The sequence below is a fragment of the Apodemus sylvaticus genome, chromosome 12, assembly GCF_947179515.1.
Source record: "Apodemus sylvaticus chromosome 12, mApoSyl1.1, whole genome shotgun sequence".
NCBI classification, from domain to species: domain Eukaryota; kingdom Metazoa; phylum Chordata; class Mammalia; order Rodentia; family Muridae; genus Apodemus; species Apodemus sylvaticus.
The window spans coordinates 41,390,856-41,408,197 of NC_067483.1; the positions used below are offsets into that span (position 1 = coordinate 41,390,856).

The 17,342-nt window shown below is 42.4% G+C and overlaps 1 protein-coding gene across 4 annotated transcripts in view; it reads right to left on the minus strand.

Moving 5' to 3' along the window:
- The window catches only part of Ppp1r12b (protein phosphatase 1 regulatory subunit 12B), a 199,177-nt gene that overhangs the window by 113,713 nt on the left and 68,122 nt on the right, over nucleotides 1–17,342 (minus strand). For 2 of the 4 annotated variants that reach the window (XM_052201269.1, XM_052201274.1), the window contains exons 9-13: nucleotides 14,700–14,812; nucleotides 10,514–10,714; nucleotides 8,844–8,926; nucleotides 7,657–7,782; nucleotides 746–934 (exon numbers count right to left, since the gene is read on the minus strand). In XM_052201269.1, coding sequence (XP_052057229.1) covers nucleotides 746–934; nucleotides 7,657–7,782; nucleotides 8,844–8,926; nucleotides 10,514–10,714; nucleotides 14,700–14,812 — 712 coding nt within the window. Of the gene's footprint in view, nucleotides 1–745; nucleotides 935–4,914; nucleotides 5,098–7,127; nucleotides 7,171–7,656; nucleotides 7,783–8,843; nucleotides 8,927–10,513; nucleotides 10,715–14,699; nucleotides 14,813–17,342 lie in introns of those variants that run through there. The other 2 variants (XM_052201273.1, XM_052201271.1) reach the window with 2 other exon arrangements.

Sequence of the window (17,342 nt, forward strand, 5' to 3'; positions counted from 1 at the left end):
TAGTCTTAAAAAACCTTCTACCATAGCCTGCACACTGGATTTTATGACTTCAAGGTTAAGACAATGCTCAATAGTTCTTCCTTTTGTCACACTCTGAAGTCTCTTAATCCTAACAACTGAAAAGTTCTGCTCTTTTTCTAATCTATCTTGAGTTGATCTACATCTGGTTTCTAGGAATTTCTCTCTAAAACACTGTGGTAGAGGAGAGCATGGCGGTGACCATCTGCACTCCTAGTCTCAAGGCAAGAGGACCAAGAGACCTGAGCCAGCTGGGGCGCACAGCAAGTGTCAACAACTGCAGTCAATGAGTGACAATCCCATACTACCATAAAAGCTCATTTCCTTCCCTGGAATTCTCCCACGAATTAAATCTATGCACCCAGCTCTGCGTCTCTCGCACCCAGCCCCGAGTCTCTCACACCCAGCCTGCTCCTTTGAGCATTTTATCACAGTATTACTTTGCTGCACAAAGTGATCACAGAAAACTCAGAACAAAACAAAAGATCTTTCTCCGTGCTTCAAGCTCCCCATCACAAAAAGCAAAAATAAGCCTGTCAGTTATAAGACAAGCAGGGAAAAAAGGCTCTGACTATACACACAACATGATGCTAACCTCCACCAACCACAGACACCTCCCAAACGAAGACAAAATTAAGATCTATTGGAGCGTGGGTCAGACACTTCATACCCACTTCTGTCTCTTTTCTCAGACCAGAGTCCTGCAGCTGCACCAGCAACCTCATACCTCCTCTTCTCCCGGGACTCCACGGAGGAGTCTGTTCCAGCGGAGGAGGAGGAGAACGCTGTGGCAGCTGGGACCCCATTGGCAGTGCCGGACGCAGGACGGTTGGTGATCACACACAGTGGGGTGCTGGAGGAGACACTGTCTGCTGTTTTCTCTGCTGTTGAGTCAGCCTGGGATTTGTAAGGAGTCCTGGAATTAAGAAAAGACAGGAACAAAAAGAGAATGGTCAGACATGGTGAACAGCAGACCCCGGCACAGAGAAAGGAGGCACGGATCTAATGAGAATCTTCTTGCTCAGATTTTGTTTGTTGGTTTGTTAATTCTGAGCTCGTAAATATTGGAAGAGTATGATTATACATTTAGTCTGACATCTTCTGCCCAGGACTTATTTGTTACAGGATATTTTTTACACGACATTAAAAAACTAACAAACAAAAATCAGCTGTGGCACAAGGCAAGATACTGACATATGCAGGAGTGTCTCAATGACTCGTTGCCACCTGACCTCCCTCCGCACATGCACAAAGAGAGAGGATCTCGCTACAGGCGAAAAAGACACTAGAATCACTTACGATATCAGTCTGCACCTCCCCTCAGTTCTTGGCAGGGGAAGTCTGTGTGGCAGTCCTCAGCCTAGATTTGATGATCATCTTCTTCAACTCTCCATGTGAAAAGCACTCTACAACCTCAGTCTAGTTGGCTCTCTCACCTACTCCAGCAACTGCAGTCTTCCTTCCATTTAGCCAAGCGCCTAATTCTCTACAGTCATAGCTGCCTAGGACTGCTGAAGCAGAAATGGAGCGGGGCTCTATGTGCAGCCTTAACGACAGACTGCAACAGCAAGCTGTGCAATTAAAGTCATTTCTGTGAAAAGAAGAGCTTTGTTTCTTAACAAAGAGTCAGGAGCAACCATTGGCTTTGCACCCAAAAAGCTATCATTTGTGATGTCACAGCTTGTTGCTGGGGTAACAGAGATCCAAAATTGATACTTGCAGAGATGGGGAAAGCAATGAAAAGCATGAATGTTAAAAATCTGTTTTTCACCTACTCACAATTATTATCAGAAATGTTCACAAGTAACTATATAAGCTCACTTCCAAATAATCACATTATTAGAATAAGTGTAAAAGAGATAATCAAATTATAAACTCTAAAATGGCATTAAGAAACATAAAAATATAACACTTTTGAAGATAGAAACTATATCTTTAAAAAAATGAGCTAATTCTCCAGAAGGAATTAATATCTCAGCACAAGGTGATATTTTATACTCATTTTCTCATCTAAAAAGTTGGAGATAATTAATTTCTCAGATTTATTCATTACAGGAAATACTAATAAAACTAACAAGAAACACGGCCATAAGAAGCATGGGCCAATCCAGGAACAATGCGCATTCCTATAACTGTCAGCAGGAGGAGTCATGGACCCAAGCATTGAGACCAGGCTGCAAAACAGACTCCACCCTCCCCACCAAAACAAAATCAAGCAAACAAAACAATAACAACAACTGAAACATAAAAAGCCTTCAGTAAGAAGATCATACTTAACAAAAGCCCACTGAAGTTTCTTTTTTGGGTTAATTAATAATGTTTTGGCTTCTCTGCAATTTCTTTTTTTTTTAAAGTTTTAATTATTAGTGTGCACATGTATATAAAATATATATGTGAGGAGGTCAGAGGACAACTCCTTTACATGGATTCTGGGGCTCACACTCAGGTGGCCAGGCCATCTTTACCTGCTGAGCCATCTTGCCAAACTTGCAAATCCTTAGACTGTAGAAATGACAGAGACTGTGTTTTATTTTACTGTCTTTGGGAATGTTACTATTACTCTGAAGAACGTTCTAGCTTTACAAGCAGGCTGTTCAGAGCAGCCGGGAAAGCTCTACAGCGGGACCCGGCGTTGCACAATGGAGCCACAGAGTGCTAACAACAACCAACTTAAAGACCTTACAGCTTCACCTGTAGAACACAGGAAATAAATGGAATCGTGCAGAGTTTTCATGATGAAACAAATTATATACGAAATTTAAATAGTACTCATAATAAGATATTAACTCAGTTTAAAAAAAAAACTTGACAAAACAGATGGGCTTCGATCAACTAATCTGGCTGTGAAACCTGTCTCAGCCCCCTCAGATGTTAGCGATCTGGGCAGATGATTAAGCTCCTGCTTCGCTTTCCTCATTCAAAAGTACACACAATACTTAAGATACCAGGGGAATACTTCTGAAAATCTAAATGACATGAATGCCCAAGGCAGGGGTTCCCTGACTAATAGTCATTGCCTCCTACGAGATATCCCACGAGACACAGCATAAATTTAATGTTTCTGAAAAAAAGTATTAATTTAGAAGTCTCTCTCTGCCTGCCACCTCCTCGCCTATTGCTTCCTACCCAGAATGCAGCCACCACGGCTAGAGCTCCGGCAGTCACTCTGGACTGTGAAGCAAGCCTTGGAAATAGAACCCATAAAGTAAAGAAAGAGCACTGGATCTCTTAATGATTTTGGAGCTACCCTCTTTCTGGGCTTTCTTGCTTATAAGGAAAAAAGAGAAGCTTTATCATACTTAAAGCAATATACATGAGACTTACTGCTGCATGTGAGTACACATAATCCCAGCATACAAATCCTTTTTTGCAGAGAAACTAGCCCAATGCTGGTCACAAAACAGGTTCAATAAAATTTTGCCCTGTTTCAGCTCTGTGATGTCTTCAGTGCCGAGGACTGAACCCAGGTCCTTCGGCATGCTAAAGCACTGAGTCAAGCTCCCATCCTGTCTGCATCCTTCATCTTTAGTGATAATATACACAATGTCAACATAGCTGTACTATTATTATGGGAGTCTAATAAATTTCCATGCAACTGTACATTGTTACTAATGGAATCATAAGCCAGAAATCACTACATAATTATAACAGTATTAATGATAAATGCATTATGAAATAGTTCTTTCTAACCAAATTAATGATGACTATTTGTTTCAGAGAAAGAAATCTAGTAAGCTGGCAAACATCATCCAAAGCACCACCATAGCAGGTGTTTTGGCAACAACACACACATCATTTTGACTTTTAATTTTCATTCTACCACAACAAGACCTATAAAGCCTTAGGTCTTACATAAAACAAAACAGCCTCCAACACCCAGGAAAAGGTAAAACTTATAGTGAAAGTGGCCGATGGCTGAAGAAACGCTCTGGTTTGAGCTCATATAGAGGGGCCTGGGCCAGTCTCCAGCACCCACTTCAGGTGGCTCACAGCCACCCCGAAACGGTGTTCCATGTCAAATGCCCTTTTCTGGCCTTAGCAGGCACAGTACACATGAGGCACACACAGACAAGCAGGTATATACACAAACACATAAATTAAGTGTGTGTGTGTGTGGGAAAAAGTGTCAGGCAGGTGTGACGGTGCATGTCTTTAATCTCAGCACTAGGAAGACAGACTCTCAGTTCTAAGCCAACCAGGTTTACATAGCAAGGTCAAGGCTATCCAGGCCTACCTCAAACTAATTGTGAGACCCTGCCTCAAACTAATCAAACCAAACAAACAAAACAAGAAGGAACTGAAATCCTGACATGCTTTCACAATCACACTCTGCTATGCTGTCATTAGATGAATGAAAAAATCGAAATGATACTCTCCTGGAACAGTTCCTGAAAACACAAACCCCTCTTTTCTTCTCTTAGCGCTCCCACAGCCAACACTAATTAGCATTTCTCAGAAGGCAATCAGAAGGTTTTTGGAACATGGATTAGCTTTTCTTCTGAGTCTGTATGTCATCTTCCAAAAGACTAAATGCATAAGATGCTTACTAGAATGTTAATAAGTAAAATACATAACAACATTTTTAATACATAATTTACTATCATGGGTCTGACTCTAAAACTGTAATCACAACTGGAAAGGTAGTTGAGAAATGAAAGCAGTCCTGCTATGCTGACCCCTGAACATCAAGACAAAGACGTGGATCCAATGTTAATCAATAAGCAACTGTTGACCGGCTAGTAAGTCAAAACAAAAGCTCTTCATTAAATTCTGGATACTGTCACAGGAATTGAAACTTGCTCCTCCACTGACAAAGCCTTTTTGCTTCAAATCTCACATGTGTTTTCAGAAGCATTAACTGTGACAATCAACTCAAATGGCTCCAAGAAGCCTTACCTGGCGGGCTGCACAGATGCAGTAGTGTTTGCACTGACTGGTGCAGGGCAAGAAGAGGCAGGTTGCCACTGGCTGCCCCGAGAGGTTGATGAACCAATGGTAATGGGTGAGGTAGCAGGAGATGAATTGCGATTGGCTGAAATGTAGGGACTTGTGGGGTCACTACTTTTACCAAATGAAGCACTGCAAAACAGCACACAGTCACTTTCTTCAGGACATGCGCTCAGCCACCATTTCCCAACCCCGCCTTCCCACCCAGACCGTGCAAGTGAAAGGAATGCAGGCCAAAGGAGGCACAGCAGCCTAGAAGTAGAGAGGCAGCTCGAGCCAGAGCTGAGTCTCAGCAGCAGACCGTCATCCAAGAGTGAGGCAACTGCCACTCTTTGAAGGATGATTTTTTGTTTTGATCAATTCTCCAAAAGAATAAAGGAGGAGAGGTGCCATTCAGCAAGGGAGAGTAAAAGAGGAGAATACATAACGAGAGATTATTATTAGATGAAAACTCCCCAACAAGCCCCAGGCCCCACATCATGCACTACAACCACCTCCGTGAGAAAGAAGAAATGCTGCAAAAGCAGGAAGACCCGAAAGGAGGGGAGGTCTCAGTTAAAACAAGAAAGCAAAGGAGAGACAGGAGCTGTGTAGGAAATGACTGAAGGGCTGCAGTCATTTAGCTTAAAGAAAAAGGTCTTAGGGAGGATGTGAAGTCTTAATTCTACAAAGTAACAGTGTGTGGGCAGAAGGAAAAAGGCAAGAAGTTTTGTTTCGTTGCTTTCAATTTAAAACAGTATGGACTGTCAACTGCAGCAAAACATTATTTGGTCAGGAGTTTGTAAGATGTTTTCTGACTGAAACAGCACTTAAACCCTGGGTGGGGGGGAGAAGGGGCTGATGATAAAAACACTGAAACCTTCACTAGAAAAGAGGCATTTTACTTGGCTGTAAGAGATTACTTCCTGGCTGAATATAAAAGATGATGCAGAAGATGTGAAGAAGACCAAGGCTAGGCACAGCAGGGGAATGAGGGACCCCCCCTTGCTCTTTCTGTTTAAATGGTGATGCCACACAATTTCTTCTTTGTGGGAAGATCACTGTAGGGTCACAGAAAATGTGCGCTAGAAATCTAAGGCATCCATCAAGTTGTAGATCTTTTCTTAAAAAGTGCTCATGGAATTGAGCACAATTTCCAGCTCTTTATGTTCAATATAACTTTGCCCAAACTACATCAAGCCAAAGCCACTCAAACCCGTTTGCTGAAGATTTGGGTCATAAACATCAACAACCTCACCCCCAAATAACTCCACACTAGGAAACTAAATTGAAGTTTTCTTTTTCCTGCATCTAGAACATTATTGTCCTAGAAAAGTTTTCTTTTATACTGGATTTGACTGTAAGAGATAGTAATGTATCTTGCTAAATCAAAGCGTTTCCTTTAAAGAGAAAGAGGTGACCCCCCTCATAAAACCCCACCCACCCAATCTGTGTAATCGCCTGTGCCTGGCTTGGATGTGGCTCAGTCAGGTCGACTGCTTGCCTGGCATGCAGGAAGCCCTGGCCTCCTCAGTGTGTGTAGCGACCTGTAATGCCTGTAATGTGTGTAATGCCTGTAACCTGAGCACTGAGGAAGGAGAGGCAGGTAGATCAAAACTTCATTTATTTCAGCTACAGGGTGAGTTCAAGGCCAGCTGAGATTATCTGAGGCCCTGCCTAATATAAATAAATACATAAAATACAGTGCTATTGAGATCAATGAGCTGTGCTTGTATACTTCTCAAAGTCAAGATCTTTCTCAGGATGTACCTGCAGAACTGAAGAATTAGAAGGCAGCCATGTCTGTTTCCACAAGTAGTTAATGTTCCAGCATTAACTACTTGTTTAGTCTTCCTGTCAGGAATAGTTTTGATCGCAAGCAGCTAAACTGCTCGTCATCTAGGTCATAGTAAAGCCTGTTTCTGGGTGGCCATCTAGAAAGCCTAATGGTGGAGGCAGGAGGTGGCAGTGGAAGGGTTACGTGGAAGTGAAGAAAGAATTCAAAGTAAGCAATGAAAAACAGATTCTTCTACATCAGCAGCAAAATTCAAACCAAAATATTATTGAGTGTCTCTTGTAGCTTAATGGTTCTGGCAGAGGTGCTTTGCTTGCTGGCTAGCTTGTGGCAAAGGAAATAATTGCAGGAAAGAGAGTACAGATGAGATCAGAGGAAGCCCATGTACCTTCTCTGCACACCAAACTTGCGAGTTTCACATCTTGATGGATCTGAGGGCCATTAAAGTCATAAAAAAACAAAAACAACTCAAGTCCCTAAATTAACAGGCTCAATATGAAATGTCTTAAATACCCAGAAGATTATCCCCATTCCCACTCCTTACCGCCCTGTGATGCCCTCCCTCTCCCAACCCTCAAGTGTAACGTGATGAAGCTACCCTAGTTTTACAAAAGGGAAAGCCAGGACTAGGCAAGAATGCATATAGCCCGCCATCCCCAGAGGTCACCTGATGCTGCTTCAGACTTCAGCTTAATAGGACTGAAAGGAGGGAGTGTAAAGTCAGGTCTGTGGTGGGGACTGGAATGGGCTTACCTTAATTCATTAAAAGAACAATTAATCTTAAATTAGTGAAAATGTTGATCCCAAGAACCTAAAAGCCACTCATTTTTGTGGTGCTAACTGGATATAAAAGCATGCACGCGTTACCCATACCCACGGTCAGAGGAAGTCACCTCCCGTGCTTCTGCAGCCTGTACCTTTTCAAGTAAGTTGACGTGTAAGTGGAAGGAGCGACTGTCTGTGGGGTTTCATTTCCCTTTGCTTCATCCCTCCACAGTGGCCTGGTGTGGGAGCCACTCCTTACTAGATTAACAGCTGACTCTCTGTAGAAGCAAGAAAGAACAAACAACACACAATGATTCCTACACCAATTTGGACTACAGAGAGAGAGAAAAGCCAAATGGAAAACTGTAACATGCTAAAGAAACAGGCATATTTTTCAAGTTATTCTGGGTTTTTTGTTTTTTTTGTTTTTTTTGTTTTGTTTTGTTTTGTTTTGTTTTAAATACCTGTGTCTTATACTACTGTTGGTTTTCTTCTATCAACATTAAAGCCAACTCATCCCACTAGGAACCAAATTCTACCTCACACCAAACAGCCTCACTCTTTTGTGATGAGGGCTCCCTCATGACTCTCCTTTATAAAGCACTTGCACTGATGTCCAGTGGCAGGCTGCAAAGGAGCTAATGAGGTTTCTACAGAGGGGAAAACATAGGGGGGTTGTTGGGACTTCCTTAGCACTACAGTATTAAGATGTCCAGAGGGGCCTGTCATAGGGTTGGTTTTACACTCACAATTGAGAACTTGGGGTCTTTGCTGCACAGTCTGTGGGTAGGCCTGGAGCAATTCTTAAAGGATTTTAATATTTATTCACCTAAGAAATTCTGCTAAAATTCAGATTCTGATTCAGTATCTCTGGACTGCATGCCTTAAAAAAGGGGGTCTAGTTTGAGTATGCCTTGAAATGTAGCAGTATTTTAAAATCTCCATTATTCATTTAATTGATGAGGAAGGCATTTAATTTTACTTCATTATTAATTAGAAGGTGATCATTTCATGTAAACAATCTATGCAATGCTTACTATATGGTGTACAGCACACTAGGCATGGCTGAGTGGCTTCGAAAACAAAACAGACTGCTTTCCCAGAGCCTGCTGGGGTACTGACTCAGGGTCCTGCAGACCGACAGAAATGTCGGTGCTGGAGATATAATTTAAAGGGTAAAGAACTGGCAGAGAGAAGGGGGTGGGGCTGGGAGGTAAGCCAAAGAACAAGCACTCCATAAGGTACTGAGGACATCTGCAGGAAAAGACAGAAGACTAACAGCCAGATTGCTAGGACCCAAGGGCTGAAAGAAATCACCTACAGCTTGTGTTGTGATTACCTGTTCTCCTTCTCTTCAATGTCACTTGTGCTGCTGAGCCTCCGGGGTACTAGCGTACTGAAATAGCTTTTGTTTTCTCTTTCCTATAAAATAAAAAGTAAAATGCAAGAAAGGTTCAACACTGGCACAGCATAACACATCTCTGGTAAAAAAGAAGGACTCTGCTAGGCATAGTGGCATACTTGTAATCCTGGCCCTTGGGCGTCAAAGCATTAAGATTTCCATTCAGGGCTCGCCAGGGCTACAACACTGAGACTTTGCTTTAAATCTCAAGAAACCCCCGCTTGAGGATGGAAAGTAGAAAAGGGTATAGTTACACATTCTCATACCTGAACTCAGCTTTAATTCTATTTCAAGCAGTATTACAAAAGGTTAGCTTTCAAATGTTTATTCTTATCTTTCCTTCAGCAATATCCTATATGAAGGAAAATAATTCTCAAGAGAAAAGTCAGAATGTTCCAGTGAAGAGAACAGCACAGCTTAGATGAAGGGCAGCCCTGAGGGGAGTAAGAGGCCTGAGGAGCCGCAGCCCTGAGAGGAGAGGGGTCTGAGGACCACCGCAGCTCTGTGTAGTGCCCTGTGTGCAACAGTCTCGTTCCATCTCCAGCTATTTTCTTCCTTGGAATGAAATTTCCTTGGGGACACATGACAGATATGTCTAAACACTAGGCCTCTCCAAGTTGTTCCAGAAAGGCAAGAGGGTAAGAGAACTATGATAGCAAGAAGGACCCCAGACAGCAACACTGAGTAAGCCCAATAAGATCTAGAACCGATTCTTCTTTGATGAACATGATGGTGAACTGTTTGTGAAGTCAGCCTAACCACGTATTTCTATAAATAAAAAAATCATAGGTTACACTTTCTACCAGGCAGGGTATGGTAGTGTACACCTGGAATTCCAGCACATGGAAGGCTGACCCTACAGAGCAGGATCCAGGCCAACAAAGAATCAAATCAACAAGCTGCTAAGTGCTCATGTGCCCAGCTTCATTGAAGTTCAAAGTTCAACTTCACTTTTAAACAAGAGTAAGTGTCCCTGGTACTTATTCAGAAGAACCATTTGGGCCATGTTCAACTTTTTCTCAGTCACCATTTTGTTCTAGGTAAGAGAGATTGAGATAGATAGATAGATAGATAGATAGATAGATAGATAGATAGATAGAGAACATAAGAAAAAAGAAAGCTGACTTCTTTTTTGGCCAAGAAAATGCTAGCAACTAAATAACTGCTCGATGAAACTGTTAGAATGCCCAGACAAACTTGCTTTTACAGACACCAAAGACTTTACACCAAAATACCTCCTTTTGTAATGAGGAATTACTTTTGTTCTCTACTTAAAAAAAAATCTTCACAGTCTATACTTCCACAGTCAACTGGTCCTTGGTCCTTCAGATGCCAGGAAACAGTCCCTTTCCTGGGGTCTATCTATGACCTTTATAAAAAATCTTGGATCTTACTTCCAAACCCAGGTCATCTTTGTTGTTTTGCCACTAAATTAAGCCAGTCATCTGGCTTGCACTCAGATTTTCTCTTGTCTCCAGTCATCTGGATATATACACTCATGAGTCCCCATCCCTTCTTACAAAAAGGACTAAGCAAAAATATTTCCATTTGTTGTCATGACTGAATTTCTAGGGAATTCACTAGCACTGAATTCACTAGCACCGCACCTTATCTTTGTCATCCAGCAAAGCAGAGATCCGAGGGCTTGAGGAGGAACGGTAGATGGAAGAACCTCGATCCCTAAGGGCCTCCCTGGAATTGGCCACTTCACTCAGCATATTGTGGCTACCAGTTTTTCTGAGTCCCAGTCTCCATGAAGAAGGAGATTCATCTTTAGGTTCTTCTGCCTTGTTGAAAAGACTGGACAACTATGGGGGAAGAAAAAGATGAGAAAAAAGTTCTGGTGATGCAGGCTGCTTCAGTCTACTTTCTTTTTCCCTACTTGATCAAGTTCATGGGGCTCCTAGGACGTACAGAACAGAGCCCGGGCATGGGGCACCTAGGACGTACAGAACAGAGCCCGGGCATAGGGCACCTAGGACGTAAAGAACAGAGCCCGGGTATGGGGCACCTAGGACGTACAGAACAGAGCCCGGGCATGGGGCACCTAGGACGTACAGAACAGAGCCCGGGCATGGGGCTCCTCGGATGTACAGAACAGAGCCCGGGCATGGGGCTCCTAGGACGTTCAGAACAGAGCCCGGGCATGGGGCTCCTAGGACATACAGAACAGAGCCCGGGCATGGGGCACCTAGGACGTACAGAACAGAGCCCGGGCATGGGGCTCCTAGGACGTACAGAACAGAGCCCGGGCATGGGGCACCTAGGACGTACAGAACAGAGCCCGGGCATGGGGCACCTAGGACGTACAGAACAGAGCCCGGGCATGGGGCAGCTAGGACGTACAGAACAGAGCCCGGGCATGGGGCACCTAGGACGTATAGAACAGAGCCCGGGCATGGGGCAGCTAGGATGTACAGAACAGAGCCCTGCCAGGCTTGCTGCCCTTGTGCCCACTCACTTGGCAGATGCTACATGCTCCCAAGGGCTCCTTAGAAGCCAGCAGTGAACTCCAGCTCTTAGTGCTCCTAGCCACAGACCTGCTGTGAGAAGGAAGGAACCCCTTTGCTGTCCCCGGGAACCAGCACTGTCTAGGAGCTCCAGGACACTGTCCTCGGCTGGGTACCTGAAAATAAGCTACTTTTCTTCTCTATGTCTTAATGTGCTTATGTGTAAAACTGTGATAATGAGCTTAATTCTTCCCTCTGATACTATCTGGAGAAACAGAATGAGCTAATGAATAAATATATATAAAGGCAGTATTCTTTCATGTGATGAACTAATTATTTCCTCTTACTGAAAACAGATTTCTTTTCCTCACACAATATAATGTGATTACAGTTCCCCTTCTGTCTGTTCCTTTCAGTTCCTCCTGACCCTGCCTCCCATCCAGGCCCTCTCTCTTTTTATCTTTCATTAGTAAAACAAAACAAAACAAAACAAAACAGCTCCTAAGTGCTAATCGTAAAGTATAATATTATAATAAAAACATATTGGAATTGGACTAAACAGAAGGGAAAAGACCCAAGGAGAAGGTATAAGAAACAATTCTCACACTTAGGAATCACATAAAAACATTAGACTGGTATAGTATACACAAAAGTCTGGTTCAGACCAGTGCACGCCACCGTGGGCACGCTGCCCTCTCTGAACATTCATGTGAGTGTTGATCATGTTGACGTAAAAGCCTTGCTTTCATGGTGTCCTCCACCCTCTCTGGCTCTTACAGTGTTTCTGCCTCCTCTTCCACAGGGTTTCCTGAGCCCTGAGGGCAGGGGTTTGAGGCAGACTTCCCCTTTAGGGCTGAGTGTTCCAAGCTCTCCCAAGTGATTAATTAATTTTAAGTCAATACTAACAGTAACTTCACAAAATTCTAACTATAATATTAAGAAAATAATCTAAGCCAGGCAGTGGTGGCGCACGCCTATAATCCCAGCACTCTGGGAGGCAGAGGCAGGCGAATTTCTGAGTTCGAGGCCAGCCTGGTCTACAAAAGTGAGTTCTAGGACAGCCAGGGCTATACAGAGAAACCCTGGCTCGGAAAAAAAAACAAATCCAAAAAACCAAAAAAAAAAAAAAGAAAAAAGAAAAAGAAAGAAAAAAAGAAAGAAAGAAAGAAAGAAAGAAAGAAAGAAAGAAAGAAAGAAAGAAAATAATCCATTTGATATTAAGAAGCAATTATTTCATTGAACAAGAAATTTTAAGAGATAAAATCTTTAGGAGTAAGGTGGTCACCATAGTTCTTATTCTGCCTAGACAGATTATCTTTCAAAGAGATCACTAGTTCACCACCACCACAATTTCATTAAAAAGAATTTTTAAAATCAAAAAAGGAAACATCAGTTGGGCATGGTGACACATGACTATAATTTTAGCATTTAGAAGGTAAAGGTTGGTAGATTGAGGTCGTGCTCAACTACACAGTGAGCTTGGGCCAGCATGGCCTATGGCTACAGAAGACCCTGTCTCAAAACCACGGAAAAGGAAAACAAAGTTTCCAGTGGGTACAGCTCAGTGGTAATAGTTGTCTAGCATGTTCAAGATCCTACATTCTAGTGTCAGCACTAAAACCAAAGAACAACAAAAGTTCTACTTGAATAATTTTACATTGTCTTTACATACAGAGGGGAAACAGGCTAGAAATATGGTTCAGTGGTAGAGTACTTGCTTAGCATAAACATACAAAGTTCAATTCTGCAAAAACAGAGAAACACAGCAGGGAAACATCATAGGGTAGCATTAGCCAGAAACCAGATTAGGGTCTTTAGGGTGTAACTGGTCCTTCAGATGCCAGGAAACAGTCCCCTACCTGGGGTCTAGGACCTTTTTTTAAAAAAAAATCCTAGCCGGGCGGTAGTGGCGCACGCCTGTAATCCCAGCATTCTGGGAGGCAGAGGCAAGTGGATTTCTGAGTTCGAGGCCAGTCTGGTCTACAGGGTGAGTTCCAGGACAGCCAGGACTACACAGAGAAACCCTGTCTCGAAAATACCAAATTCCAAAAAAAGAAAAAAAAAAGAATAAAAAAAAAAATATTGGCTCTTACTTCCAAATCCAGGTCATCTTTGCTGTTTTGCCCCTAAAATAAGCCAGTCGTCTCCAGCCATCTTGCACTCAGATTTTCTCTTGTCTCCAGTCATTTGGATATACATACTTATGAGCCCCTTCCCTTTTACAAGCCACTGTGACTCCACTGGGAATCCACCCTCCTGTCCCAGTATTATTTTAGCAAAATAGAGAAAGTACATGTGTCTGTATTTCTTAAGTTGGTGCTGTTCTTTTATAAAAAGTAGGAGGTGCAGTCACACTTAGAAGTGCCAGCATCTGAGGAGCAGTGAATGGCTGGACAGGGAGCAAGGCTGGCACTCTACGTAAAGCCTGGCTAGATGGCACAGCGATGACTCCAAAAATAAAGAAGGCCTGGCTGTGCACTGTTTCATTTCCACTAAGGAGGCCAACTAAAGCCCTCTAAGGCCAGAGAGCTTTCCCAGTTGACCATTCCAAATAACTCAAACCTCTTCCAGAAGCCTACAGCTTCTGAGAAGCCTACATAAAGGTGATCCAGGAATGCCTCCGGCATTTCAACAAGTCCTTCTCCCTCCCTTGCCCATCACAGGACAACAGCCTTACTCATAAGACTAAAGTTTTCATGAGAAGCAGAAAAAGGAATTGCCATAAAAACGGTTCTGTCTTTATGCTACGTGTCTTCTACTCAGTCGACTTTGTACACAGTTATCTTTGTTTTCAATATGAAGAAAACAGGTAAAACGAAATCTGCTTGGTCTCAGGATGCTTTCATCCTGTTATTGAAACACCTCTGTAGACATATTGTTTGGTATTGGTTTTTCAAGGACACGAGAGGCAATGCTATGGACAGAATGTGTGTGTCCCTCTCTCTGAAACTCGTACTGAAGCCTTAAGATCAGGATGCATCTGAGCCTGAGCCTCTGAGGAAGTGACAAAGAATGAAGTCAACAGGGTAGCTGGCCCTTCTCAGAGGGACACCCTGGTACTCTTTCCACAAGTTAGGCTACAGCGAGAAGGAGGCATCATCAGCACAGGAAGACAGCCCTTATGAGTAACTGGACTGCCTACGACAGTGTTCAGGGGACTCTCGAGCGCCCAGAACTGTAAGAAGCAAATTTCTACTTTGTCACCGTTTATAGTAATTTGGTGTAAGAGCCTAAGACAGCCAAGAATGTACTCCCACTGTTTTGCAAAAATAAGTCTTTAAGGCCTTTGTGCATTACTATAATACAGTGAAATACAACCTCAAATCAATCCCCAAGCACTCACTCTCCTAGCTGAGGAGGCAGAGAAGGTGTTCTGAGCTGGGGCCGGGATCTGTTCTGTGAGCCGACTCTCGCTTTCAGAGTTGGAATGGCTGACAGTGGCTTCTGGCTTCTTATCTGTTATTGAAGACAAGAGATACAATGAGTATAAAGATGGAAATCTTTTTCTTACTGTGCACAAATCCTTCTTTACTGGAAAAAAGTTCTGCCATTATTAAAGCAGATTATTAGGACCACGAAATCTCTGGACTCACAGTAGAACAAATTCTAGCAACTACATGTAGAAAAAAATAAATGAAGGATACACTTATATTGGTAGGCTCCAACTTTCAATAAAAACTGTCTCTACATCAATGCATGTTATAGTTATATTGTAAAAATTCTTGTTATAAAAAATCTGTTCAGTTTTATAAGGAACTTTGCTGAGAAATAAATGCAAACAAAATGCACACAGAAAATGCACATGCTAGACTTTGCTTTCTAGGTAATTACAATAAAAAAGAAATAAGACACATTATAATGAAACACAAGATGATATAGTTGATTCAGATCAACAGGTGCTGTAGATTTTAAGGAAGGGCAGAACTTCTGAGGAAGAAAATAAGAAAGCTGTTCCAATCAGCCAGGGTTCTTTAAAAAGCTCCAGAGAAAGCTGAAAGACAGACTGATGGATGGATGGATGGATGGATGGATGGATGGATGGATGGATGGATGGATGGAAGAAAGGAAGGATAGATGGATGAATGGAAGGAAGGATAGATGGATGGAAGGATGGATGGATGGATGGAAGGAAGGAAGGATAGATGGATGGATGGATGGATAGATGGGTGGATGGATAGAAGGGTGGAAGGAAGGAAGGAAGGAAGGAAGGAAGGAAGGAAGGAAGGAAGGAAGGAAGGATAGAAAGATGGATGGATGGAAGGGTGGATAGATGGATGGAAGGACAGATGGATGGAAAGATGGATGGATGGATGGATGGATGGATGGATGGATGGATGGATGGAAGAAAGGATGGATGGGTAGATGGAAGGATGGAAGGATGGATGGATGGATGGATGGAAGGAAGGATGGAAGGAAGGAAGGAAGGAAGGAAGGAAGGAAGGAAGAAGGAAGGAAGGAAGGAAGGAAGAAAGGAAGGAAGAAAGGAAGAAAGGAAGGAAGGAAGGAAGGAAGGAAGGAAGGAAGGAAGGAAGGAAGGAAGGAAGGAAGGAAGGAAGGAAGGAAGGAAGGAAGGAAGGAAGGGGAATGCAGACTCAGAGATCACAGTCACACATCCAATGGTTAGTAACTGACTAGCCTAATTTAAGTAATGAGTAATTCTTAGGGTTGCAATAGGACCTAACAGTAGAAAGGATTTCAAACAATAGAGATTAAGTTGCAGAACTTTGGTCACAAAACTCACATAACTAGGAGTGGCCCAGCCCAACAACGTCATCAATCTGGCTGTATATCAATAACTAGTATAGTGCCTGTACCTAGTGACTATGATTCCGGAATTTATACTTTGAAAACAGATACAGAAATACATGGATTCTGTGGTAATTATAAACTACATCCAACTGTGTGATATTAAGGTTATATATCATATTTAAAGCTCTATTCTATAATTAGAGATTTTAATTCTTACCTAAAGAGAATTTTTATGAAGATTAGAAAAAGCATTTTAAAACTACATAGCTCATTGGCCATTATAAGTTTTTTACATTATTAATTCTATTGTTTGGTAGTTATTATAATGATCAAGTAATTTTTTTAAGTACTAAGCTCCAAGAAATCTAGCGTATTAGCCAAGTGAAGTAGATTGCAAAGGACTGGCTTGTGACACATCATGCATCCCTGAACTGTAGGCTCAGGTAGTACATTCTTCACACCATGTCTGGGCGTGGCCAGGAGACTTGCTCTGGCCTCTGAGACATCAGCAATTGTGACCCTCCCTCAGCCTTGCTCTCTAGAACTAGTTTCAGAATCCAGCTGCCACATGAAGAAATAGGGGCAGGCCTATTCAAACCCCCGGAATGTGAGCAAAATCATCTAAGAGCAACTCTTCTTCTGTATGCTTTACCAGTTGAAGGCACAAACATGAAGAAGCACACCACTGCCTTAAGAATGAGACAAGCTACCCAGCTGGCCCCTTCCCCAATTACCAAGCCATAGAAGAGAGTTCACAAAGAATCTTTGTTTTTTTTAAACTCCCTCTCCCTCACTGAGACAGTTTATGTAGCGTAGTGTGACGTCACATCGGCTATACAGCTGAGAGTGACTTTGAATTTCTGATCCTCTGGCTTCTACCTTCCACTTGCTAGAATTGCAGGTGTGTGTTAGCAGGCCAGGTTTTATGCAGTGCTGGGGATCTAACCCGGGACCCTGAATAATCTAGGCAAGCACTCCACCAACTGAGCCATATCCTAGCTCAGCGGTTACTGTTTTCAACCACTAAGTTTGCAGGTGGTTTATTATGAAACAATAGAAAATTGATATACAAAATATCTAAGTCAGACTAAAAAAAGAAAATAGAATTTTTAATCAAAATGCTTATATTCACATTAAGAACATTAATGTGTAAGATACATGAAAATTATAATTTTTATGAAGTTGTATCCATGGAGCTTTAAAAATGGAAGAAATGAATCAGCAGGTATTTGTTTAG